Source organism: Cololabis saira, chromosome 22 (genome assembly GCF_033807715.1).
Source record: "Cololabis saira isolate AMF1-May2022 chromosome 22, fColSai1.1, whole genome shotgun sequence".
NCBI lineage: Eukaryota > Metazoa > Chordata > Actinopteri > Beloniformes > Belonidae > Cololabis > Cololabis saira.
This window is the reverse complement of record NC_084608.1, coordinates 37,621,942-37,646,901: the sequence shown is the minus strand read 5'-3', so window position 1 is coordinate 37,646,901 and position 24,960 is coordinate 37,621,942. Positions and strand designations below refer to the sequence as shown.

The window sequence follows — 24,960 nt, the reverse complement described above, 5'->3', positions numbered from 1 at the left end:
ACCTGTCTATCAAGATGTTCTTGTTGATTGTGTTGAAAGCAGCACTGAGATCCAGGAGGACTAAGACTGAAATGTTGCCAGTATTGGAGTGGATATCATTAAGAACCTTTTCTAGAGCTGTCTCAGTGCTGTGATGTGGCCGGAAACCTGACTGGAACACAACAAAACCGTCATTTAGTGTCAGGACGTTGTACGGGTTTTTGAAAAATTGGTTAAATTCAGAATATGAACATTCATACAAGAAAGGCCACTCCACAGCTACGACACTTGCACACCTGACAGATGATTGGGTTATTGAATAAGTTACACTGCTATGGTTTTGAATCAGCTGCTATTGCATGTGGTAAGAGTTATTTATCTGATAGGAAAAGCCCTGAATCCTTTAATGGTAGTGATTCCAAGCTGAGAGCGTGAGCTGTGGGGTTCCCCAAGGGAGTTCTTTGGGTCCACTTTTATTTTCAATATTCAACAATGATTTACTGTTTATTCTAAATCATGCCACCATTGCAATGTATGCTGACAATTTGACAGTTTATACATCGGCAAATGTGCCTACTGATTTCACTGCGATTTAATGAGTGGAATTAAAATTAACATACAAATGGATGATAAGAAACAAACGAGGTCTGAATCAGGTGAAGAGAAAGTGTAATGTTTTAGGTCTAAAACATTTATTAAATGACCCTTTGCTATGCTTAACTACGGGTGATGTAGTGATAGAGCAAGTAACAGAAGTGAAGGTATTAGGGGAAGTTGTAGAGAGTCAAATGTCCTGAAATAGTGCAGATAATGGAGGTATAGCTGTGATTAAACACAGTGACTGCAGTCTGACCCACAACAACAACCTGATAGTGACGCTTGCGGACGACACTACGGTGGTCGGACTCATCTCAAAAGGGGACGAGGCAGCTTACAGAGAGGAGGTCCTGAAGTTGACAGCCTGGTGCTTAGAGAACAACCTCACTCTGAACACCGGGAAAACCAAGGAGATCATCGTAAACTTCAGGAAACAGTACACCGACCCAGCCCCCCTCTACATCAACGGCCAGAGAGTGGAAAGGGTCCATTCCTTCCGGTTTCTTGGCCTCCTCATCTCCGACAGCATCTCCTGGTCTGAGAACATCACCGCCATCACAAAAAGGCTCAGCAGCGGCTGCACTTCCTGAGAGTCCTCAGGAGATACAGCCTCTAACCTGCTGCTGACCTTCTACCTCTCATCCATCCAGAGCCTGCTGACTTACTGCATTACAGTCTGGTACGGCAGCTGCACTGCTGAGGACCGGGAAAGGCTCCAGAGGTGAAAGCAGCGCAGAGGATCATCGGCTGCCCCCCCCCCGAACGGACATTTACACCTCCCGCTGCCTCAGCAGAGCCACTAACATTATTAAAGACAGCTCCCACCCCAGCTCTGACCTGTTTGACCTGTTTGACCTTCAGGAAGACGCTACAGAGTCACCAGGTCAAAAACAAACAGACTCAAAAACAGTTTTTTTCCCCAAAGCCATAATCACCCTGAACAACATGTAAACTATCCTCGTTACTGTCTTTTCTAACTGTGCAATACTTCTCCCGGACTCTGTGCAATATTCCTACATATGTATATACTGTCATCTGTAAAAAAAACTATTCAAATGCACCATAACCTTTTTTATATCTTTTATATTATTTATATTTCTTATATTTCTTATTGTTTGCACTACTGTTATTTGTCTTGCACTGGAGAGGTGATGCTGCTTCAAATCTCACTGTACCCAGGTACATTGACAATAAAGTATTCTGATTCTGATTCTGAAGCCTAATGATTTGATTAAACAGGTGATACACACATCGGTCTTGTCAAATGCAGATTATTGCTCTGTGATTTGGTCCAGTACAACCAAACATAACCTGGCCAGGCTGCAGGTAAATCAGAACAAAGCAGCTGGCTGAGTCACTCAGCAACTTTATCAGACCAGTGGAAGTAATGAATCCCCATTCATCCCGGTTAGGTGGAGAATGTAGGAGGCAAATTCATTGATGAGTTTAATCAATAAAGTAGTTTTGACTAAAACACCAGAAACACTCTACAGAAAATTATAATTTTTTTCAAACAAAGACAATCATTGGTCGACGCGAGCATCAGCAGGTGGTTTCCTGTTGCCTCCATGTAGAAGTAACTTAAAACAGAAGAATCACAGAGCGATGGTGGTGTGGAGTGAATTACCAGACCTTTGGACTTTAGATAATATGATAAGCTCAAGTTATTTTTGTTTACTCAGGAGAATAAATGGACTGTTGTGAAATGAGCTATTAATCTGTTTATTGTGTTGACACTGTTTCCTTTTCCTCTATTTCTTTTGTGTGTGTGTGTGTGTGTGTGTGTGTAGTTTTTCTGAAGGGGGTGTTAAAATGTGAACAACACATGATTCTTGTGTTGTTGAAAAATGGAAAATATGTTTTATTCTTTTTAAATTGAGCTATTCATTAGATTTTTCTTAATATTCTGTTTGAGAGTGTGATGAGAAAATGTAAATCCTGATATTCAAAAGAGGAAATATAGAGTCATAATGCCATTGTGCTGATTATAATGTTGTTTTTTACTTTTATGAGGTGTCCTAGTGTTTGTTCTCTCTGAGTTATGAGCATTTTGTTTATGTATTTTAATTAATAATAATGTTGTAATTCAGCTGATGATTCTGATGAGACCCCAGTGAAACTGCTGTGAAAGGTCAGCTGCTAACGGGGATCTAATAAAACAACCAAACAAACAGTTGTAACGGTCACCAGTTGAACACTTGGTGGATTCTGACCTGAGAGACTCCAGGTGACAGTGTGGACTCTCCAGTCCAGGACACAGCTGCTCCAGTCCAGAATCCTGCAGGGGGTTTTCACTCAGGTCCAGTTCTGTCAGACTGGAGGACTCAGAGCTGAGAACTGAGGACAGAAGTGGACAGATGTTCCCTGAGAGGTTACAGAAACCCAACCTGCAGAGGAGATGAAAGAGAGATCATGGGGTCATTAAAAAGTAGATTATGTCATTTAACAAAGAAATAAGTGATACATTATCAATGAATGCTGATTTTCAATGAATAATCAATAAGTATTGATCATAGTGATCGCTGCATTTCTCTTCTCTGTATGTAAAGTTTCCTGAGATGAACCATTGAGGAGAACTGGTCCCACATGAACCTTAGTTGAACAGTGAATTTAACTGGTTTCCTCCAAGAACATGTGATTGTAACTAAAACAGATGTGTTCTTGTTCGTCCTTACTCAGCTTTCTTGGAGGCTTTGACCACCGGCAGCAGCCTCCGTAGAGCCTCCTCTGAACCTGTGAACTTCCTCAGGTTAAACTCCTCCAGATCTCCTGATGACATTAAGATGAAGACCAGAGCCGACCACTGAGCAGGAGACAGTTTATCTGTGGAGAGACGTCCAGACCCCAGGTACTGTTGGACGTCCTCCACCAGAGACCCATCATTCAGTTCATTCAGACAGTGGAACAGGTTGATGCTTCTCTCTGCAGACAGATCCTTACTGATCTTCTTCTTGATGTATTCAACTGTTTCCTGATTGTTCTGTGAACTTCTTTGTTCTGGTTCCAACAGACCTCGTAGGAGGTTCTGATTGGTCTCCAGTGAAAGACCCAGGAGGAAGCGGAGGAACAAGTCCAGGTGTCCGTTGGGACTCTGTATGGCCTTGTCCACAGCACTCTGATAAAAGTCAGTCTCTGTGTTCTTCTCTTCCTCCAGCAGGTTGACTCCAGAGCTGATGAAGGTCTGACGGACATGAAGAGCAGCCAGAAACTCCTGAACACTCAGATGGATGAAGCAGAAGACCTGGTCCTGGTACAGGCTGCTCTCCTCTCTAAAGATCTGGGTGAACACTCCTGAGTACACTGAAGCCTCTCTGACATCGATGCCACACCCTCTCAGGTCTCGTTCATAGAAGATCAGGTTTCCTTTCTGCAGCTGCTCAAAAGCCAGTTTTCCCAGAGACTCCACCATCTTACTGGTATCTTCACTCCAGTGTGGATTCGTTGCAGCTCCTCTGTCAAACTTGACCTTCTTCAGTTTGGCCTGGACCACCAGGAAGTGGATGTACATCTCAGTCAGGGTCTTGGGCAGCCCCCCTCCCTCTCTGGTTTCCAGGACTTTCTCCAGGACCGAAGCCGTGATCCAGCAGAATACTGGGATGTGGCACATGATGTGGAGGCTCCGTGATGTCTTGATGTGGGAGATGATCCTGCTGGTCTGCTTCTCTTCTCTGAACCTCTTCCTGAAGTATTCCTCCTTCTGTCGGTTATTGAACCCTCTGACCTCCGTCACCATGGAGACACACTCAGGAGGGATCTGACTGGCTGCTGCGGGTCGTGTGGTGATCCAGAGACGAGCAGAAGGAAGCAGTTTCCCCCTGATGAGGTTTGTCAGCAGCACATCCACTGAGGTGGACCTTCTGGGGTCATTGAGGAATGTAGAGTTGTGGAAGTCCAGAGGAAGGCGATACTCATCCAGACCGTCAAAGATGAACGTGACCTGGAACTCTTCAAAGCTGCAGATTCCTTTGGTTTCAGAGAAGAACAGATGAACTAGTTCCACCAAGCTGAACTTCTCCTCTCTCAGCACATTCAGCTCTCTGAAGGTGAATGGAAGCAGGAACTGGATGTCCTGGTTGGTTCTGCCTTCAGCCCAGTCCAGACTGAACTTCTGTGTTAGGACTGTTTTCCCGATGCCGGCCACTCCCTTCGTCATCACTGTTCTGATTGGTTTATCTCTTCCAGGTGGGGGTTTAAAGATGTCTTCCTGTCTGATGGTTGTTTCTGCTCTGTGTGGTTTCCTGGAAGCTACTTCAATCTGTCTGACTTCATGTTCATGGTTGACCTCTCCGGTCCCTCCCTCTGTGATGTAGAGCTCCGTGTAGATCTGCTCCAGAAGGGTTGTCTCTCCTGCTTTAGCAATCCCCTCAGACACATGCTGGTACTTCTCCTTCAGCTTAGACTTTAACATATCTTAATGAAAGAACGTAAAGACAGAGATTTAGTGTTTTATGAAGTTCACTCAGCAACTTAATTCTTAAAACAATCAAGATCTGAACATCCCCTGATCAGCTGTAACTTTACGACGAGCTGTCCAATATTGAGTAGATCGCTTTTACAACACCTCTGAACATTTAGGACGTGGAAGTGACAAGAACTTTATAGTTTATAGTACCAGAATGTTAGCAGTAGAGCCCTTATGGGTTGTGGGTTGAAGTGGAAAGTCCAGGTTTAAGACTTGGAGTGGAATTGGTCCCCACAGTTGCTATCAGAGCACATCAGGTTGGTATCTCAGAAGTCTGTAGGATGGATGAACACCTCAGATCCTTAATTGTGTTCTTAGACACCTTCTTAAGCAAGGTGTGACCAGAGACTTGTCTGCAGAAATGTTTAGGTGGGTGTTAATATAAATATATATAAAAACTGGGGAAATCTGTCTCAGCATCGCCGTTTCAGGTGTCGCTACCCAAATAACACATGAACATCCCTGACAGCCCTGCAGCTCCATCAGCATTTGATTAACATATGGTGGATGTGTTTGTAGTCCAAAGTGAGGGAAGAAAGTGGGAGATGGTTTGGACACATAAAGAGGAGGAATGGTAAATACACGAGTAGATAGATGCTGGAGACGGAGCTGGTGGGCTGGAGACAAGCGACTATTCCCTTGTCTTCCCAGAGAAAAAGACCTTCTCCACTCCAAATAGTTTCTACTAAGTTGCCACACTACTGTCCAACTTGTTATGTGAAAAGGAAAAAAAAGCAAATAAAGATTTGCCAGGTTCTCAACCCAAGTAGTTGGAGAAACCGACCGACCGGACCAGGGGCCTCATGTACTAAAGGCTGATTTATGGTTCCGCGTTACACCAACGCAGAGCCTATGGCGTAGGGTACGCGGCGACACGCACCGTATGTTGCGCGTCGCCGCATACCCTACGCCGTAGGCTCTGCGTCGATTTAACGCAGAACCATAATTCAGGCTTAAGAGTGCGTGAATTTCAACGTAAAACCGAGCGTGGAATTTACACATAACAAACAATTTAGATGTACAAAACTGTGCGTACGCCCAAATCCATGCAGGCTGCTCTGTACAAACCAATCAGCGTGGAATTGAGCACACATGCGGGAGCACAACCCTCCGCCCCGTCTCCTCCCTCAAATACATGTGTTTGAATATAATAATGAAGATAATTATCCATTAAAAACCGCTCATCCTAACAAGAAATGTGCATAAAAAGGTAAAACAAATAAAAAAAGCATCGGCTGTGAACTGGAATAAATAATTTATTTGGGGTCATTTCTTCCGATTTCAGCTGCATTGCATTATGGGTAATGCTGTTCTTTGCTTTGTGTTGCGTTCCGTGAAGAGTTGTGGTTTTATTATAATCGTACGGGTTTGTGAATGTTTATGGGCAGCATTAGTGCATCATTACACTGTGCTTTTCTTGTTTGTATTTTAAGAACCGACACCAGAACTTAAGTTGGTGGATGAAAAACGGCTCCTCGTTCCGCTTTATTGTCACGCGTATTATATACTAACGGATTAAGACCAATGTACATGTTTATGAGTTTTACACATTGTGGATGTCCGCGATCACCTCTCTCATAAGTATAACAATGTGAACAATATACTGCAGAAATAAAGACAACTTGTGCCAACGGGATTATCGAGGTGAAAGCTGAAAGCATCATGTTGGTCTGAACCGGAGCAGCTGGTCCAGTTCAGGGCAGAGATCCAGAAGATCCTCCTGGTACCTGAACCAGCTGATGGTCCAGTCTTAGTCCTGGACCAGCAGCTCCAGACTAAACCAGCTGATGGTCCAGTCTTAGTCCTGGACCAGCAGGTCCAGACTAAACCAGCTGATGGTCCAGTCTTAGTCCTGGACCAGCAGATCCAGACTAAACCAGCTGATGATCCAGTCTTAGTCCTGGACCAGCAGGTCCAGAACCAGCTGATGGTCCAGTCTTAGTCCTGGACCAGCAGATCCAGACTAAACCAGCTGATGGTCCAGTCTTAGTCCTGGACCAGCAGGTCCAGACTAAACCAGCTGATGGTCCAGTCTTAGTCCTGGACCAGCAGGTCCAGACTAAACCAGCTGATGATCCAGTCTTAGTCCTGGACCAGCAGGTCCAGACTAAACCAGCTGATGGTCCAGTCTTAGTCCTGGAACAGCAGATCCAGACTAAACCAGCTGATGGTCCAGTCTTAGTCCTGGACCAGCAGGTCCAGACTAAACCAGCTGATGGTCCAGTCTTAGTCCTGGACCAGCAGATCCAGACTAAACCAGCTGATGGTCCAGTCTTAGTCCTGGACCAGCAGATCCAGACTAAACCAGCTCATGGTCCAGTCTTAGTCCTGGACCAGCAGATCCAGACTAAACCAGCTCATGGTCCAGTCTTAGTTCTGGACCAGCAGATCCAGACTAAACCAGCTGATGGTCCAGTCTTAGTCCTGGACCAGCAGGTCCAGACTAAACCAGCTGATGGTCCAGTCTTAGTCCTGGACCAGCAGATCCAAACTAAACCAGCTGATGATCCAGTCTTAGTCCTGGACCAGCAGATCCATACTAAACCAGCTCATGGTCCAGTCTTAGTCCTGGACCAGCAGATCCAGACTAAACCAGCTGATGGTCCAGTCTTAGTTCTGGACCAGCAGGTCCAGACTAAACCAGCTCATGGTCCAGTCTTAGTCCTGGACCAGCAGATCCAGACTAAACCAGCTGATGGTCCAGTCTTCATCCTGGACCAGCAGATCAGTCTGGTCCCTGAAGACTCGCTCCTGATCCTCCATCAGCAGGTTCCTCTAACGGAGCCAAAGCTCCATCAGGATTTGCTGGTTCCATCGTTGAGCTCCTTTAGTTGTTTGTTCAGATCATGTGGTTGATTGTGAGATTGTTGCAGCTCCACTCTTGTGTAACTTATCTGGTGATGTCGGGACTGTCGTGTCCTTCACGTGTCCAGGTCCAGGTTCAGGTCCTGGTCCAGGTCCAGGTCCACTCTTGTGTAACCTATCTGGTGATGTGGGGACTGTCGTGTCCTTCACGTGGTCGTGAACTTATTGTTGACGTCACGTTTCCTCATATTCTGCACTTCACTGCATCACCAGTGAGAGTCGCCAACGGACAGAACCTCAGAAAAGTGTGAACACCAGCCTTAATGTGTGCGTGAAGGACCGCAACTTTCTACGTTCAAATCATTCTTTGTACATCCGACCGTGAGCGTAGAAAGTGGTGAACGCACGTTATTTGTGCGCCGCACTCTTAGTACATAAGGCCCCTGAGCTCTCTGTTAAGTGTCTCTATAGGGGAAACAGCAGCAGCAAAGGTTTCCCAGCAGCAGCGAACGCACCACGAGATGTTGTAGTATCGCGAGAAGCTACGAGGCAGCAGAATCCAACATGGCGAGGTAATACTTTCGTTTTCAATAAATGCTTTAAAAACGATTATATACTCAGATTAAAATAACGAAAGGGTAGTTTATAGGCAGATTATATAGTTACGAACCCAACCTGGAGCAAAGCAAATCTTTAGACCCATCCATAGATGAGTATTTTGAGAGATTAGTCATGTTGAAGAAGTCTCGTAGCGCAGCTACTTCCACGCCGAAGCGGTCCCGACCTGAGGATTCCCCTGGAGCAATCTCTCCTCCAGGAAATACCACCGAGGACATTCTGAGGTCTATCGACGCCCGTTTGGCCTCCCATGACGCCCGTTTATCCATGGTGAAAGTCCTGCACAAGGAATTCCATTCATTAAGAGAAGCGGTGGAATGTGGTAACCAGCAGGTGGAAAAATTGATGGCTGAAAACACCAGTCTGAAGGAGTCGGTGAAGTCCATGTCAGAGGGTTTTAGCTGGCTCCAGAATGAGAATAAATCTTTAAAGGAGGCCATTTTAGACCTTCAATCTCGGTCCATGAGGGACAACCTGGTATTCTCAGGGATCCCGGAGAAACCTGATGAAGATCCTGAACAATCCGTCCAGGATTTCATCCGCGACCACCTAAAACTTCCGGAAGATATGGCGAACTCCATCACGTTTCACCGCGTCCATCGCCTAGGAGGAAGAAGATCCGAAGCCCAGAGACCCAGGCCAATTGTTGCTAAATTCGAACACTACAAACACAAAGAGCAGGTTCGGAGACGGGGGCCACAGCTACGCGGATTGCCGTTCTCCATGAACGACCAGTTCCCCCGGGAGATCCTGGACCGTCGCCGAGTCCTCTTCCCGGTCCGGAGGAGGTTCATGACGGAGGGATCTCGTGCTGTCATCACCGTGGACAAGCTGTTCGTGAACGGACAATTGTACCGCAACCCCAACATCACGCCCTGGCTCTTCTACAAAGGATGAGTACAAAATTTACTTTATTTTCCTCTCTTTCTTTCTCACTAACTGGTGATTAGGTTAGATATAGTTACATAAACACTTGGTGATTAGATTAGATATAGTGTCATTAAACATTCTCGGTATATATTAATGTATTAATAATTCTTGCTCTGCTAGTCTCGGTAAGTTATAGGCTCACACTGGTGATTGCCTTTCTCTCTCTTTTTTTTATTATTTTCTCAATTTTTTTTCTATTATGTTTAGAATTATCTCCCTCCCCCCCACCTCACTCCCTTTCCCCTTTTTTTTCTTTTTTCCCTCTATGTCCCACTCTGCTGCACTTTCTTTCTCGGTTTGGTAAATTGGTACAAACACACATATCACACATTTAGAATAACATGGCACACACACATACAACAGCTTCTTATGCAACATTACCACTTACATATAATGTTACTTTCAATGATTGGATTATGGATAAATTAAAGTTTGTCACCTGGAATGTAAACGGAGCCGGGAACACTTTAAAGAGATTAAAACTTCTTAACCAGATACAAACTCTGCAAGCAGACATTGTCCTACTGCAAGAAACTCATTTAGCTAAAGCTTCAGCAGATGCATTGGCCACGGCACAATTTCCGCATGTTTTCTCAGCCTGTTACAACTCCAGACAAAGAGGGGTAGCCATTCTTATTCATAAAATAATAAATGTCACTGTAAAGGACACACACATTGACTCAGAGGGTAGATATTTAATTTTAGTCTTGCAAATTCAAAGCTTGAATTTATGTATTTCTAATGTATATGGTCCAAATGTTGATGACTCCTCGTTTTTTCACTCTTTTTTCACCTCACTTTCTGCTCACCTAGACAACACAGTCATCGTCGGAGGAGACCTCAACATGGTTCTGGACCCTGGAGTGGACAGGCTCAGTAATGCAGGCGGACACAGGAGTTGGCAGTCAGCAAGTATTGTTAAGCAATACATGAATGATCTGGGTCTTTGCGATACATGGCGCTCTTTACACCCAACCCTTAGGAACTACACTTTTTTCTCAGCCGTTCATCACTCATACTCTAGGTTAGATTATTTTCTAGTCAGTAGCTCTCTGATGAGAGATATCTCAGAATCACAAATTCACCCAATCATTATTAGCGATCACGCACCTGTTTCCTTCACTCTGGGGAAGAGGGGGAGCGTATCATCCTCCAAAATTTGGAGATTTAATACATCATTGTTCAAAGACCCCGACTTTACTAATTTTCTTAAGAAAGAATGGGATATATTTTTACCAAATAACGACCAGCCGGAAATATCAGCGAGCGTTCTATGGGAAGCAGGAAAAGCAGTAATGCGAGGCAAAATAATTTCCTTTTCCTCAAATAAGAAAAAAAAAGACAACTTAAAAACAAAAGAATTAGAATGCAAAATTAAAACGCTAGAGGAGGCCTTCCAGACCTCTGCAGACGAACGTATCCTTAACAGAATAAGGAAAACTAAAATAGAATTAAATAAAATAATTGATGCAAAAACACAGTTTCTAGTACAAAGGCTTCGCCTGGAAAACTTTGCACATGCTAACAGATCGGGAAAATACTTAGCCAATCAATTAAAAATAAACAAAGAAAAAACAACCATAACATCCATTAAGGACCAGTCAGGGGAACTTACACATGATCCCTGTTTAATAAATTCAGTCTTTAGAGACTTTTACTATAAATTATACTCGTCACAAATTGAACCATCTGATCAATCCATTAATGAGTTTCTTGGAGACATTAATCTGCCGAAGTTACATCAGGAACAGGTTACGAATTTAGACTCACCACTCTCAATAGGAGAACTTCATGAAGCTCTTCAACATATGCCCAATAATAAAGCTCCGGGCCCAGATGGTTTCCCAGCTGAATTTTACAAGGAATTCTGGAGCATATTAGCACCAACATTTTATAAAATTATTCTAAATGCTAGGGAGAATAAAAGCTTACCCTTAAATATGAACTCTGCTAATATTAGTCTTTTATTAAAACCGGACAAAGATCCCTTGCTCCCATCGAGCTACCGCCCAATTTCATTGATAAATGTAGACCTTAAAATAATTAGCAAGGCCCTTACTGAACGTCTGAAAAGAGTCATCCCTTCTATTATACATCCGAATCAAACAGGCTTCATTAAAGGTAGACATTCCTCTACTAATATTCGCAGATTATTAAATATTATAGGAATTTTAGGAATCTTTTATCAGATCATATTAGTAGTGAGATAATGTCTGCCTCCACTGAACAACATTCGGCTGAATTGCACTCTCTGTGGTCCCCGATTATTGGCTTCATTACCTACTGGGGGCGGGGGGGGTGATCTCGTAGCCCTTGGGGTTGGGGGTCGGCTTGGGGGGTCTGGGGCGCGGGCCTCTGGTGGCCCCTGGGGGGCGGTGGGGGGGGCCGTGGGGCCCTGTCCCTGGCTGGTGGGGGCCTTGGGGGCCTATGGGGGGGTTGCCTCATGGCGGTGGGGGGGGTGGCTGGCGGGGGGCTCGGGCGGGGGGCTGTGGCTTGGGCATCTCCAGGTCTCCCGGCGGGGGGCTGTGGCTAGGGCGTCTCAGGTTTTCCTGGGGGGGGCTGGGCCGTGGACGTGGGGGTCCCACCCGGAGGGCCCGGCCCTGCCCGGGTGGGGGGTGGCTGTCTGCGCTGGGGGGGCATTGCTGCCTTGGTCCTCCGTCGCTGGGCGGGGGCCAAGTGCCCCTGCGGATGTGGGGACTCCGTGACCCTTAGGGTGTCCGCCGGGGTGGCCCCGGGGGGGGGTGGGGCCGGATCCAGGGATCGGGCCTCCCCTGGCCGGGGGGTGCACGGGCGGGCGCGGCGGCGGGGTGGCACCATTCCCAGGTGTCTATGTCTTATGTTGTCAGTATGAATGGGAGGATGTTGGACCGTTTCCCCCTCCGCCTGGGGGCTCCGGTGGCGCCGGGGGCGCCCGTGGAGGTACGGTGGGGCCCTGGCCCGGCTCGGAGGGCCGGCCCCCGTCTACTGGATGGCCGGTGGGGGGACGCGGGTGTCTTATCAGGGCCGGCTTTGCTGGTCCTGCTTCCTGGCTTCGGCCTCCGCTCCCCCTCCTTCCCCCCCTACACGATTCATACGCACATAGGCGAAGGGCGGGGGGTCCGGGTCGTGGGGGGCACTGTCCCGCGTGGCCCGGCACTCCCCGCCTCACGGTTTTAACAGCAAAATAGACACTGCACATTCAACACTTAATAAATACATTTGATAAGGACACGTAGTTCGGGAGGGGGGGGTCGGTGTCAAATCGATACTTGGCCCTCCCCCCTCCCTGTTTTTATGGCATTAATCACATGCACTCAACACCAGGGGCGGGAGGGGGTCCCACATCACCCGCGTTCCCTCACCGGCCTGGGATAGGTGGGTCGGGTTACCCGGGCCTGGCGGGGCTCGCCGTGCAGCCTGGGGTGCCTTCTGGTGGTGCTGGACCCCCCCGGGGAGGGGAAAACGGTGTTGGACCCCCCCGGGGAGGGAAACAGTGCTGGACCCCCCCGGGGGAGGGGGAAACGGTGGTGGACCCCCCGGGGAGGGAAACGGTGCGTGATTGTGTGTCTGTGTCGGTGAGAATGCGGTGTGGAAGGGTCCTGCCATGGAGGATCTGAGCCTCCATTGGCAGGACATCAAAACGTAATAATTTATCAATATTATATTATACAAAGATGGTTATTATTATTATTATTATTATTATTATTATTATTATTATTATTATTATTATTATTATTAGTATTATTATTATGTATAGTATATTATATTATTATTAGTATAGGTATCGAATAGGTGAATGGATGAATGAATGGGATGCCTGGGTCTGGGGCCCTCCGTTGTCGGGCCTGCGCGGGTGTCGCCTTGTTGGGGGGTTCCCTCTCTCCGGGCCCATCTCCGGTCCCCCCCGCTGCCTCTGCGGCGGGGCGCCCCTCTGGTCTTGGAGGACCACTTTCGTGGGGGGCGGGTGCGCCTGCCCGCGTCGGCGGCCGGGGCGGCTCTGTCTCTCCGGGCAGGCCGGCCCCCTGCCGGGTGGGGGTCGTTGGCCTGAAGGGTGAGGGCCTCCTGGCCGCGTGTCCGGCCCGGACCGGGTGGCCGGGGATTGCCTGGGTTGCGTTCCGCCGCCGCGGGATCCCTGGCTGCTTCTTCCCGCGCCGTGGGGGCCCCGCCCGCGGGCCCCCTCGGCCGCCACCGGGGGGGGGGGGGCCTCGCAGGCGGTGGGTTGCCTCCCTCCTACTTCTCCCCTCTGTGGGGTTGCCGGTGGCCTGGGTTCCGGGCTCTTCCGTGTCAGCCTCCGGTCTCGCGGGTGGCGGGGTTGCTCCCCCCCCTCCACCACTATAGATACACTTCAGGTGGAGCTTTGTTTGGTTTATTACACACACACACACACACACACACACACACACACACACACACACACACACACACACACACACACACACACACACACACACACACACACACACACACATAGTCATATACATACATGCACACACACATAGACATACACACTGGCTTGTTCACCTGCATGCTGGCTCTCTAGTTTTTGGGGTTAGTTAGCGATCGCTTAGCTCAGACTGCGATCAGATCTCAAGATTTAGGTCGATTGCTGTTATTGTTCTGGTTGGCTCCGTGCCGGTTTCGTGATTTGTTTGTGGTTTTTTGTTGCAGATTTCCAGTGCTTGACGTGTGTTTCCGTGTGTTCCTGCTTCCGGGATTGCCCCCCCCCCCCCCGAAAAATCACTGGGTTTGTATGTGTATATTTGTATGTGTACGCATATGTATGCGTATATATATGTATATATATTAAATATAGTAATAATGCACATATATATACTTTTGGTTTCTACCGTCATGGTATCAATCATTAATATGTGTGCAGACAAGGGAAAAAAAAAAAAAAAGTGTCTCTATAGTAAATAGTAAAGGAGGAAAATGGGAAGGATGTCATGCTCAAACTGTTGAAACTGTTTTTATAACGAGGCTGTGAAGCTAATTTCCTCCATTTGACCATAAAAAATGCAAAAAATGCGCCTCTACTTCCTTCTGAAATTGAGGAAAGCCAGAGCCCAATCAGGAGCAGCTTTACAGCGGCTCCATCGAGAGCATCCTGAAGGGAGGAAACACACCCATTTCACACGAGAGTGTTTGTGAAGTGAATCAATTTGACTGACCGGGACCATTTACCTGTTGCACCAGCTGGATCGTCCTGGACAACAGGTTTTTCTGTTGGAGGTCAATGAAACATATTATTATCAGTTATTGTTTAAACAGGATAAAATATTCATAGTAAGATGGTTTTTGTGTTTTTTCCTTCTCTACAACATACCTTTATCACTTTTCATCATCTTTAAAATCGTCTTGGCCACCTCTCTGGTCGTTGAGGAGAACCTCTCCATCATCAGATCTACTGTCTTCAATCTGGTCGCATTCTCCAGATGACTCAGTTTGATCGGTTTGAAACCATGCTTTGATTCATCTGCATTCACCAGGTACCACTGGAATAACTTCAGCCTACTGGAGTCCAAATCCTCCAAAGTGCCCTTCAACCAGAATTTTACCTCCTTTAAAGAAAGAAATCATCATGAATGAAGACTTAAAATCTGAATTCTTGACAGAAAATCAGATGGACTTGAACAAACTCAGGAACATTCAGAAACCTGAAAATGGGTTACAGACCAGTGTTTCCCAACTCTGGCCCTCAAGGGTCGCTGCCCTGCATGTTTTAGATGTTTCCTGCTCCAACAGGCCCACGTTTGGACCTGCTGGTCTTCTTGGCGGAACGGACTCCAGCCAACCCAGTAAAACCAAAGATGAGTCTGGCAGTCAGCTGGACCATTCACCCTGTTGCGTCCATTCTGGTAATAATGGGCTTCCGATCATCTACATCGATGTCATATCACAACACAACAACTATTGTGCCAACTGACACGCATGATGAAGACACTCCTGAAAACTACTGACATAATCTAGCACATTGTGCTCAGTGTGAGATGTTTCCGTCCACCATTTTCCCTTGAGAAGCTGAAGAGGACGACCCACCGCACGACCAAAGACTAAAGCTGCAGGACTAAATCCAAGAGATCCCTGTGCAGTCTCTCTGATGGCAAAGAGCAAATATGGAAGACCCTCATCCCTCAGACAGACAGACCTGGACAACATAGACTTTAAAGTCTGATGAAATCGTTCCCCCAAGACTCGGACTGACAAGGACTTGTTGTTTGATGCAAATACTGTGAAACTTCTCTGATGATTTCAGTGAACTGCTGTCTGTGATCTGTGTTGATTTAACTGTGTAATCATTGTTGCTGATTTTAACATCCATGTGGACAATCCTCAGGACATGTGGACACCCCTCAGGACATGTGGACAACCCTCAGGACAACCCTCGACACTGCATGTAACAGAGAGCAAACACGATAGGGGGCAGAGCTAGACCTGCTGGCTCTGACGGTCTGAGCATCTCAAAGGTTAGTGTGTCTGATGTGGACATGTCTGAAACAAACAGATCCCACACCACCAGGGATCGTAGGTCTTTTCTCTTTTCTTATTAGAACAAGTCTTGCTGCAATCAGGTGTCTTTGCTTATGGCAATGAAAACACTCACAGTCTTCACCAATGGCGGAACATACATTTTTACGCACCAATTTCGACGTGCGTCTCCGTTCAGCAGTTGGGGATTGTGTAACTTTTAGAGGAAACACATTTTTATACGTTAGAATCAAGTTTCTAAAACCTTGTCCATTTGCTTCAGGGACAAGTTCATAGGCGTGCAACACCGTTCTTTTCAAGTTAGCACTGCAACGGCAGAGACCAACACTGATTTAGTGCAGTAGCCATGCGCTCAAAGGCACCAAAATAATAGTCAACGTCTGACCGAAACGAAGGAACTAACGTGGTGTGCTTACTGACGTCAACGTGTGTGCTTTGAGGTGACGTAGCTATGGACGCAGGTCAACTCTTTTCAAGAGCTCTGATCCGTAGATGCATCGCTTGCACTAACAGCTCTTTGTTGCGCGTCTCCACCTCCTGAATATGAAAGGGTTAAGCGGAGATCTTCGGGGGGACAGACCTGGTTGAGGTTCAGAAACTGGATCAAGGTCCACACTGGATCACTGAACACTTGAGCAACCTCTGCTACCTCCGCATCCGCCCCGTCTACGGCGGTAGACGTTTCTAACAGCCTCTCAGACGTTAGCTGCTCTACTTCAGCTTTGTCAGAGCGTTTGTCTGGTTCTTCCTCTACAGACTACGAGACTGCCTCACTTCTGGAGCCTCTGGTGGTCAAATTAGGAATTGCAAAAGTTGGCCCTTCTGCGTTAGCATCGACTGACGGGTCTGTTGGAATGATGATGTATTCGATGTCTGTAACATCATTTGCTCTGAAAGATAGAGATCTCTGCTTCCATCAGCTGAAGAAGCTGAAGAACAATGAACTCTTGAGTTTCTCATCCAGGAACAAAGACGGTTGTGATTTAAGACTGGAAGCAGTTTGACTTACAGTATAGCTGTCACTCCCGGAGGTCATCTCTTCCCTGGAGTCATCCTGGTCCTCAGACGTCACATCGTCATGTGTTTGAAGCTGACTGCTGCAGAAATTGAGAGAAAAGAGGATTGGTCTGCAGATGCTTGACAGTGACAGGTCCAAGTAACAGCTTCTGAAGTCTTGTTGTGAAGCGATAACACTATGTACAGACGGCTGTTTCAGTCATCCACTCAAACGCGTCAGTCAAGGTTTGTGTAATTCACCTTGAACTGATCCCTCACTCGTTACCAAGACCCTGAGATGCCCCCACTGAGGCCAGGATCTGATCCCCGACCCAGGGAGGGTGCATGAGGTCCATGGTCTCTGATTTGAAGCTACTGATTCTCATCCCAGCTGCGAACTGCTCAATCGAGGGTAGGGCTGGGCGATATGGCCTTTTTTTATTAATATCTCCATATTTTTAGGCCATGTCACGATACACAATATATATCTTGATAGTTTGCCTTAGCCTTGAATTAACACTTTCACCGACCCTGGTGATTGGAGACTCCATAGTCAGGCATGTGAGGCCGACTCCAGCCACCATAGTTAGGTGCATCCCGGGGGCAAGAGCGGTTGACATTGAAGCAAATTTGAAGCTGCTGGAAAAGAGTAATCGTAAATTTGGTAAACTTATCATAAATGTCGTAGCTAATGACTCCCGTCTTCGCCAGTCAGAAGTCACTAAAATTAATATTATGGTGCCAAATCAAGGCCAAAAGTTTTGCTAATTTGAAAATAAAATTTGAACCTGAAAATTATTTTTTACAGTTTCCATTTTTTTTTCAGTATCAGACCTTTTTATTTCAGTTTCAAATCTTTTTTTCAGTTTCAGATCTTTTTTTTTCAGTTCCACTTTTTTTTCAGTTTCAGATGTTTTTTTCAGTTTCACATTTTTTTTTCAGTTTCAGACTTTTGGACCCGATCTGGCGTAGGGGGCGTGGCATCAACTGAGAGGGGCGTGGCATCATGAGTGACAGCATAACAGAGAAGGCGGGGGACGTTCCTCAGTCATGTTTCCTTCAGGAAACGTAGGTTGCAGAAGTTATCAGTAGAAGTATGATTCAACATTGTTTATACACCATATTCACGTGATTGGCAGTGGAAAAAACGGATACTAGTGACACATTTCTGTTTAAAAAGCTGGGTTTAGGCAGTCTTGTCTCACCTCTGAGCTCCTCGTCTTCTCCTCTGTTCCGGAGGAACTCTCTCGTCCTCACACTGATCCATGCTGCTGCCTTCACACACTTCCTGCCTTCATCTGCAGAGGAAACAACATCAACTCACCTTTACCTGATACAAGCGGGACAAATGTGGTGTACAGCCTGGATTATGGTTCTGAGTTAAAGTCATATTGGTTTTACTGGACCTCAGTGCTGCTTTTGACACTGTTGACCATGGCATTTTACTGCACAGGTTAGAGCATGTTGTTGGGATTAAAGGGACAGCTCTACGTTGGTTTAAATCATATCTATCTGACAGGTTCCAGTTTGTTCATGTACATGAGGTTTCTTCAGAACAGTCGAGGGTCTGTTATGGTGTTCCGCAGGGTTCAGTGCTAGGGCCAGTCTTGTTCAGTTTATACATGCAGCCGTTGGGAAGTATAATCCAGAATCACGGCATACACTTTCATTGTTATGCTGATGATACGCAGCTCTACTTGTCTATGAAGCCGGATGAAACAGAACCGTTAGTTAAACTTCAGGCATGTCTTAGGGACATCAAGGACTGGATGTCCAGAAATTTCTTGCTTCTAAATTCAGATAAAACAGAGGTTATCATTCTTGGTCCAGAGCATCTTAGGAAGGGATTAGATGGTGTTGCGATGGCTTCCAGTGCAACTGTGAGAAACCTTGGTGTTGTTTTCGATCAGGATTTGTCGTTTAAACCATATGTTAATCAGGTTTGTAAAATAGCGTTTTTCCATCTCCGTAATATTGCAAAAATTAGGAAAATCCTCTCGCAGAGGGATGCAGAGAAACTAGTTCATGCGTTTGTATCTTCTAGACTGGATTACTGTAATGTGTTGTTAGCAGGATGTCCAAGTAATTTGCTGAATAGGCTCCAGCTGATCCAAAATGCAGCAGCACGAGTACTGACAGGAATTCGCAGGAGAGACCACGTCTCTCCAGTGTTAGCGTCGCTCCATTGGCTACCTGTAAAATTCAGAATTCAATTTAAAATTTTATTACTTGCATATAAAGCCCAAAACGGCTTAGCTCCGCAGTATTTACAAGATTTGATAGTACCTTATGTTCCTGGCCGAGCTCTCCGCTCCCAGGGTGCAGGTTTACTCGTAGTTCCTAGAGTATCTAAATGTAGATTTGGAGGGCGGGCGTTCTGCTATCAGGCACCATTACTTTGGAACCAACTTCCAATCTGGGTTAAGGAGGCTGACACCACCTCCACCTTTAAAACTAAACTTAAAACCTTTCTGTTTAGTAAAGCTTATAGTTAGTGTTAAGTAAACCTCTAGCTGGTGTTGGTAAATCTCTAGGTAGTGTAAACTTTAGTGTGTTAGAGTCAGTAGTCATTGTCGCAGCTATAGAACAAAACTATAATAGTCAGTCTCAAATATAGCTTCGCGGTAGATATGCTGCTATAGGCTTATGCTGCAGGGGGGCACCGACATGATCCGCTGGGCGGTGCCTCTCACCCTTCTTCTCCTCTCCTTTTCCCTGCCTCTCTTCTCCATTACCATTTTTATTTATTATAAATATCTCATAGCTATCATTTTTGTCCATTGTTCCTGTAGTTTCTTGTGCCGGCCCCCCTTTTTTCTCTTTTGTGTATGTTTGCAGGCCGGAGCCTCAGGAGCTGCGTTCTGGCCTGTGTTCCCGGCCCTCCCCCCCCTCTGGTCATCCCATTGCTTCTTCCACCTGCCTACGTGGATGTCTGCTGTTGCTGCTTCCGCCTGCCTGCACCCCCCCCCCCCTCTGGTCATCCCGCTGCTGCTTCCACATGACTGTTGTGTGCTGCTGACGCCCCCCCCCCCCCACCTCTGGTCATCCCGCTGCTGCTTCCACCTGCCTGCTGTGTGCTGTCGACGTCCCTGACTCCCCCAGTCTGGCCTTCGGCAGGAGGGTCCCCCCTTATGAGCCTGGTCCTGCTCAAGGTTTCTTCCCTCCTAAAGGGGAGTTTTTCCTTGCCACTGTTTGGCTTAAGGCTTTTCTCCCACTAAGGGAGTTTTTACCTGCCATTGTTTATATAATAATTGCTCGGGGGTTTATGTTTATGTTTATGTTTATGTTCATGTTCTGGATCTCTGGAAAGCGTCTAGAGACAACATCTGTTGTATTAGACGCTATATAAATAAAATTGAATTGAAAAAAAATTGAATTGAAGTAGTAGTAGTAGTAGTAGTAGCAGTAGTATCAGTAGTAGTAGTACTAGTAGCAGCAGTAGCAGTAGTATCAGTAGTAGTAGTACTAGTAGTAGTAGTAGCAGTAGTAGTAGTAGTAGTAGCAGTAGTATCAGTAGTAGTAGTAGTAGTAGCAGTAGTAGTAGTAGTAGTAGTAGTAGTAGCAGTAGTAGTAGTAGTAGTAGCAGTAGTATCAGTAGTAGTAGTACTAGTAGCAGCAGTAGCAGTAGTATCAGTAGTAGTAGTACTAGTAGTAGTAGTAGCAGTAGTAGTAGTAGTAGTAGTAGTAGCAGTAGTAGTAGTAGCAGTAGTAGTAGTAGTAGTAGTAGTAGTAGTACTAGTAGAAGTAGTATCAGTAGCAGTAGTAGTAGTAGTAGTAGTAGTAGTAGTAGTAGTAGTAGCAGTAGTAGTAGTAGTAGCAGTAGTAGTAGTAGCAGTAGTAGCAGTAGTAGTAGCAGTAGCAGCAGTAGCAGTAGTAGTAGTAGCAGTAGTAGTAGTAGCAGTAGTAGTAGTAGTAGTAGTAGTAGTAGTACTAGTAGTAGTAGTATCAGTAGCAGTAGTAGTAGTAGTAGTAGTAGTAGTAGTAGTAGTAGTAGTAGTAGCAGTAGTAGTAGTAGTAGCAGTAGTAGTAGTAGCAGTAGTAGCAGTAGTAGTAGTACTAGTAGTAGTAGTAGCAGTAGTAGTAGTAGTAGTAGTAGTAGTAGTAGTAGTAGTACTAGTAGTAGTAGTATCAGTAGCAGTAGTAGTAGTAGTAGTAGTAGTAGTAGTAGCAGTAGTAGTAGTAGTAGCAGTAGTAGTAGTAGCAGTAGTAGCAGTAGTAGTAGTACTAGTAGTAGTAGTAGCAGTACTAGTAGTAGTAGTAGCAGTAGTAGTAGTAGTAGTAGTAGTAGTAGTAGCAGTAGTAGTAGTAGTAGTAGTAGTAGTAGCAGTAGTAGTAGTAGTAGTAGTAGCAGTAGTAGTAGTAGTAGTAGTAGTAGTAGTAGCAGTAGTAGTAGTACTAGTAGTAGTAGTAGCAGTAGTAGTAGTAGTAGCAGTAGTAGTAGTAGTAAGAAGTAAGAAGTAGTAAGAAAATAATAAATAAGAACTACTACAAAAGTGAAAACAGTAGTTCCTACCAGCAGTGTGTAGTTTAGACTAAATCTGAATAGTTTAGGTTCTTTCCACCTGTTAATGATAAACATTACCACAACTGACTGAAGTATCAAAAGTAACGATATCTTCATTTGGAGCATTTTTTATACAAAAGGACAAGAAGTATAAAGTAGTATTAGGATCAAACTTGGCTCAGCTGGCGGTCCCGGCTCGTCTGGTTCATCATCTCCAGAACTCCCAGCATTCCTCACTCTGTTTCCAGAGCTCCTGACCCCCCAACCAGATCAGCACAATCATCCACATTTTAGAAAAAGACTCCTTAAAACCAGCTCGCCTCGGGTCAGGTATTTGCAGAGAACCGGGACCGGTTCTGTTTTAGTTTAATTCCTGTGGAGCTGCAGATCCATGATGCCCTCTGGTGGAGAAATGGCAACAAACCATCTCCGGTCCCAACAGAACCCAGTAAAACCAACGGAAACCCCGACACCAGAAGCAAAACCAACGGAAACCCCGACACCAGAAGCAAAACCAACGGAAACCCCGACACCAGAAGCAAAACCAACGGAAACCCCGACACCAGCAGTAAAACCAACGGAAACCCCAACACCAGCAGTAAAACCAATGGAAACCCCGACACCAGCAGTAAAACCTCTGCTACTTTTTAGCTTTTGGTTTATTAGGGCCTGAGCACTGACAGTGCGAAGGCCCTATTGTATCTGTAGGAATTTTTAGGGCCCGAGCACCAGCAGAGCTTGTGCGAAGCCCTATTGAAATCGCAACGATTATTAGTATTATTTTAATTCAATTCAATTCAATTTTATTTATATAGCGTCTAATACAACAGATGTTATCTCTAGACGCTTTCCAGAGATCCAGAACATGAACATAAACATAAACATAAACATAAACATAAACATAAACATAAACATAAACATAAACATTTATCCGAGAACAATTGCGTTTTTGAGCCACATAACGTACTCTTGGCGTGGCCTAATGGCTCAACAGCGCCCCCTAGAAAACGTTGTGCCTCAAGCCCCACAATACGGATTAACATACATGCACAAAAATCGATATACACCTGTATCATGAATTAATCATGTAATTGTGGCAAAATGTATGCACTTTCTTCGGCCGCTTCTTCGCCCAAACCGTAACACGCACCCAGGTGTGTTATACATCAAAATGTTCGTCTCCATCCTGACACGACATGCATTACTTTTCTCAGTCAAAAGCATTACTGTGGCGACGCTAGACACCACAAAGCGCGCCTACCCTTCATCTGATTGGTCCATATTGATAGTTCCTACTTTCTGCCATAACTTTTGAATGGTTTGACATAACGAGTCATGGTGATGTCATCAGACTCAGTTTTGAGTACTTGACTTTTATTGTTGAAAATTGCATGCGCGAGGGCCCGTTCATCGCTGTTTGCAGCTTTAATTATACTTGTTTCTTTGTTATCCTTCAAATGTTGGAAAAGTGAGACGTGATTAAATAGGTGATTCTGTGAAGAGGTGATTCTGTGAAGAGGTGATTCTGTGAAGAGTCTTCACTTTAGAAAATCTTGTTACTGTAATGTGAGGAAGCTCAGAGGTTGATCTGCAGAGACAAGGGTTCAATGTGCAAAGATAAAGAGATATAAACATGCTGTATCCAGTGCAAACAAGTAATAAATGTGATATGAGGTGTGATGATTGACAGAGTTCAGAGTCTTGATTAAGTGTGTCTTGATTAAGAAGTCTTATGACCTGGAGAAGAAAATTATTTTACGTCTCTCAGTAAAAATGTTTCAGTTAATCAGCCTGTTGTTTCTGACCCGTCTGCATGAACCTCTGGGAGCTTCTGTGTCAACATTGATGCTATTGGAAGTTCAGTCACAAAGACTTCTGGATGAAAATACGTCTTCAGTAGTTACACAAGCACCAAAGAACAACTTCTTCCAGGAACCAAACAGACTTTAATTCTGGAGACGACAGATTCATTCCAGGAAATAAAAACACCTCACAGTTTGATTGATGAAGAAAACTAATGATCATTGATCATCACTGTGTCTCTGATCTGTGCAGCAGCAGCTGCCTCACCAGCTCTGGACCAGAAAGGCTTTTACACGCAGCAAACCGATGACAGAAAGGAAAGGTCTTAATGCAAAGTTCTTCTTTTCTATGTTTACTTCAAAAACTGAAAAATCATACAAAATACTGAACCGAATCCTTAACTTTTATGAATAAAATAAAGTATGCTGGTCAAAAGACTGTGTAGCTTAAAGGTCCAGTGACGTGTAAACTTTCACTGAGTTACCGTATATTTATTCTACATACAGCAGCCAATAGAAATGCAATATTCTGCTTTGTGACTAGTCACTGGTTTGAAGAAATATAGAACCAAAGTCTTACAAAAGGTATTAATCATCTTAAACATGAATCACATTGAGGTAAAATGGCTACAACAGATCAAAAATAAATCCAATACAAATATTGTCATCTAACAATCATGCAGCATGATCAAAGTCTGCAGTGAAAACCTTCTCCAACCAGAAACAAACAGAAATGTTCCCGAAAACAAAGTTCAAACTTACAGTTTGTTCAAACAGTCCAAAGAGTTGAAGATGAAGATTCTGCAGTCTGAACAAAACCTACTGAGACGCAACTGAACTGATCCTGGAATGAATCAGAGCTGGAGGAGGAGGAGTAGGAGGAGGAGGAGGAGGAGGAGGAGGAGGAGGAGGGGGAGGAGGGGGAGGAGGAGGAGGAGGAGGAGGAGGAGGAGGAGGAGGAGGAGGAGGGGGAGGAGGGGGAGGAGGGGGAGGAGGAGGAGGAGGAGGAGGAGGAGGAGGAGGCGGGGGAGAATGGACAGGTAGGAGGAGGAAAAGTCTCATAAATAATCTGGCTGAACTTAAAAAATGAAGGTGACAATTTTTATTGAAGATTGTTAATGAATTTCAACTAAATTATTGAGTAAATGATCTGAGATTTTTTTAGGTTTATTAATTTATTTTGGTTCATCATTGTTCAGATTAAGTCCCATTATTTACTGGCTCCTGTGTGTTTCTGTCAACAATGTCCATCAAGCTGTTGGGACATAGTGTGTGTGATGTCCTCAGTGATGTCATCAGTGATGTCATCAGTGATGTCATCAGTGATGTCATCAGTGATGTCATCAGAAATGCCACTTGTGGAGTGATTGATCAGTGATTGATCAGTGATTGATCAGGGCGTGACAGCTGCTTCCATCATGAACACATCCCTTACTTGTGATTCTTGAATATTTCTGAGTTGTTGACTGCAGTAAAGAATCAGGGGTGAGGGTTGGATCCCACAGATCCACCAGAAAGCTTAGCTGTGGTACGATGGTCACCAATGATGACGATCAAAACTCAGCCATGAAGGGTTTACTGTATATATCGCTACGACTGAGTATCATTACTACAGAAACTTGGACATATTGTTACTGTAATGTGAGGAAGCTCAGAGGTTGATCTGCAGAGACAAGGGTTCAATGTGCAAAGATAAGGAGATATAAACATGCTATATCCAGTGCAAACAAGTAATAAATGTGATATGAGGTGTGATGATTGACAGAGTTCAGAGTCTTGATTAAGTGTGTCTTGATTAA

At 45.3% G+C, this 24,960-nt stretch overlaps 1 protein-coding gene across 6 annotated transcripts in view; it reads right to left on the bottom strand.

Moving 5' to 3' along the window:
• Nucleotides 1-24,001, bottom strand: part of LOC133423615 (NACHT, LRR and PYD domains-containing protein 12-like) — a 112,492-nt gene extending 88,491 nt beyond the window's left edge. For 4 of the 6 annotated variants that reach the window (XM_061713857.1, XM_061713861.1, XM_061713858.1 and 1 more), the window contains exons 1-7: nt 23,924-24,001; nt 18,061-18,153; nt 16,869-16,956; nt 14,697-14,931; nt 14,555-14,593; nt 3,252-4,986; nt 2,790-2,963 (exon numbers count right to left, since the gene is read on the bottom strand). In XM_061713857.1, the coding sequence (XP_061569841.1) occupies nt 2,790-2,963; nt 3,252-4,986; nt 14,555-14,593; nt 14,697-14,931; nt 16,869-16,956; nt 18,061-18,122 (2,333 nt within the window). In that variant the 5' untranslated portion in view covers nt 18,123-18,153; nt 23,924-24,001. Of the gene's footprint in view, nt 1-2,789; nt 2,964-3,251; nt 4,987-5,188; nt 5,216-8,518; nt 8,688-14,554; nt 14,594-14,696; nt 14,932-16,868; nt 16,957-18,060; nt 18,154-23,923 lie in introns of those variants that run through there. The other 2 variants (XM_061713859.1, XM_061713860.1) reach the window with 2 other exon arrangements.
• Between the last annotated feature and the right edge of the window lie 959 nt (nt 24,002-24,960).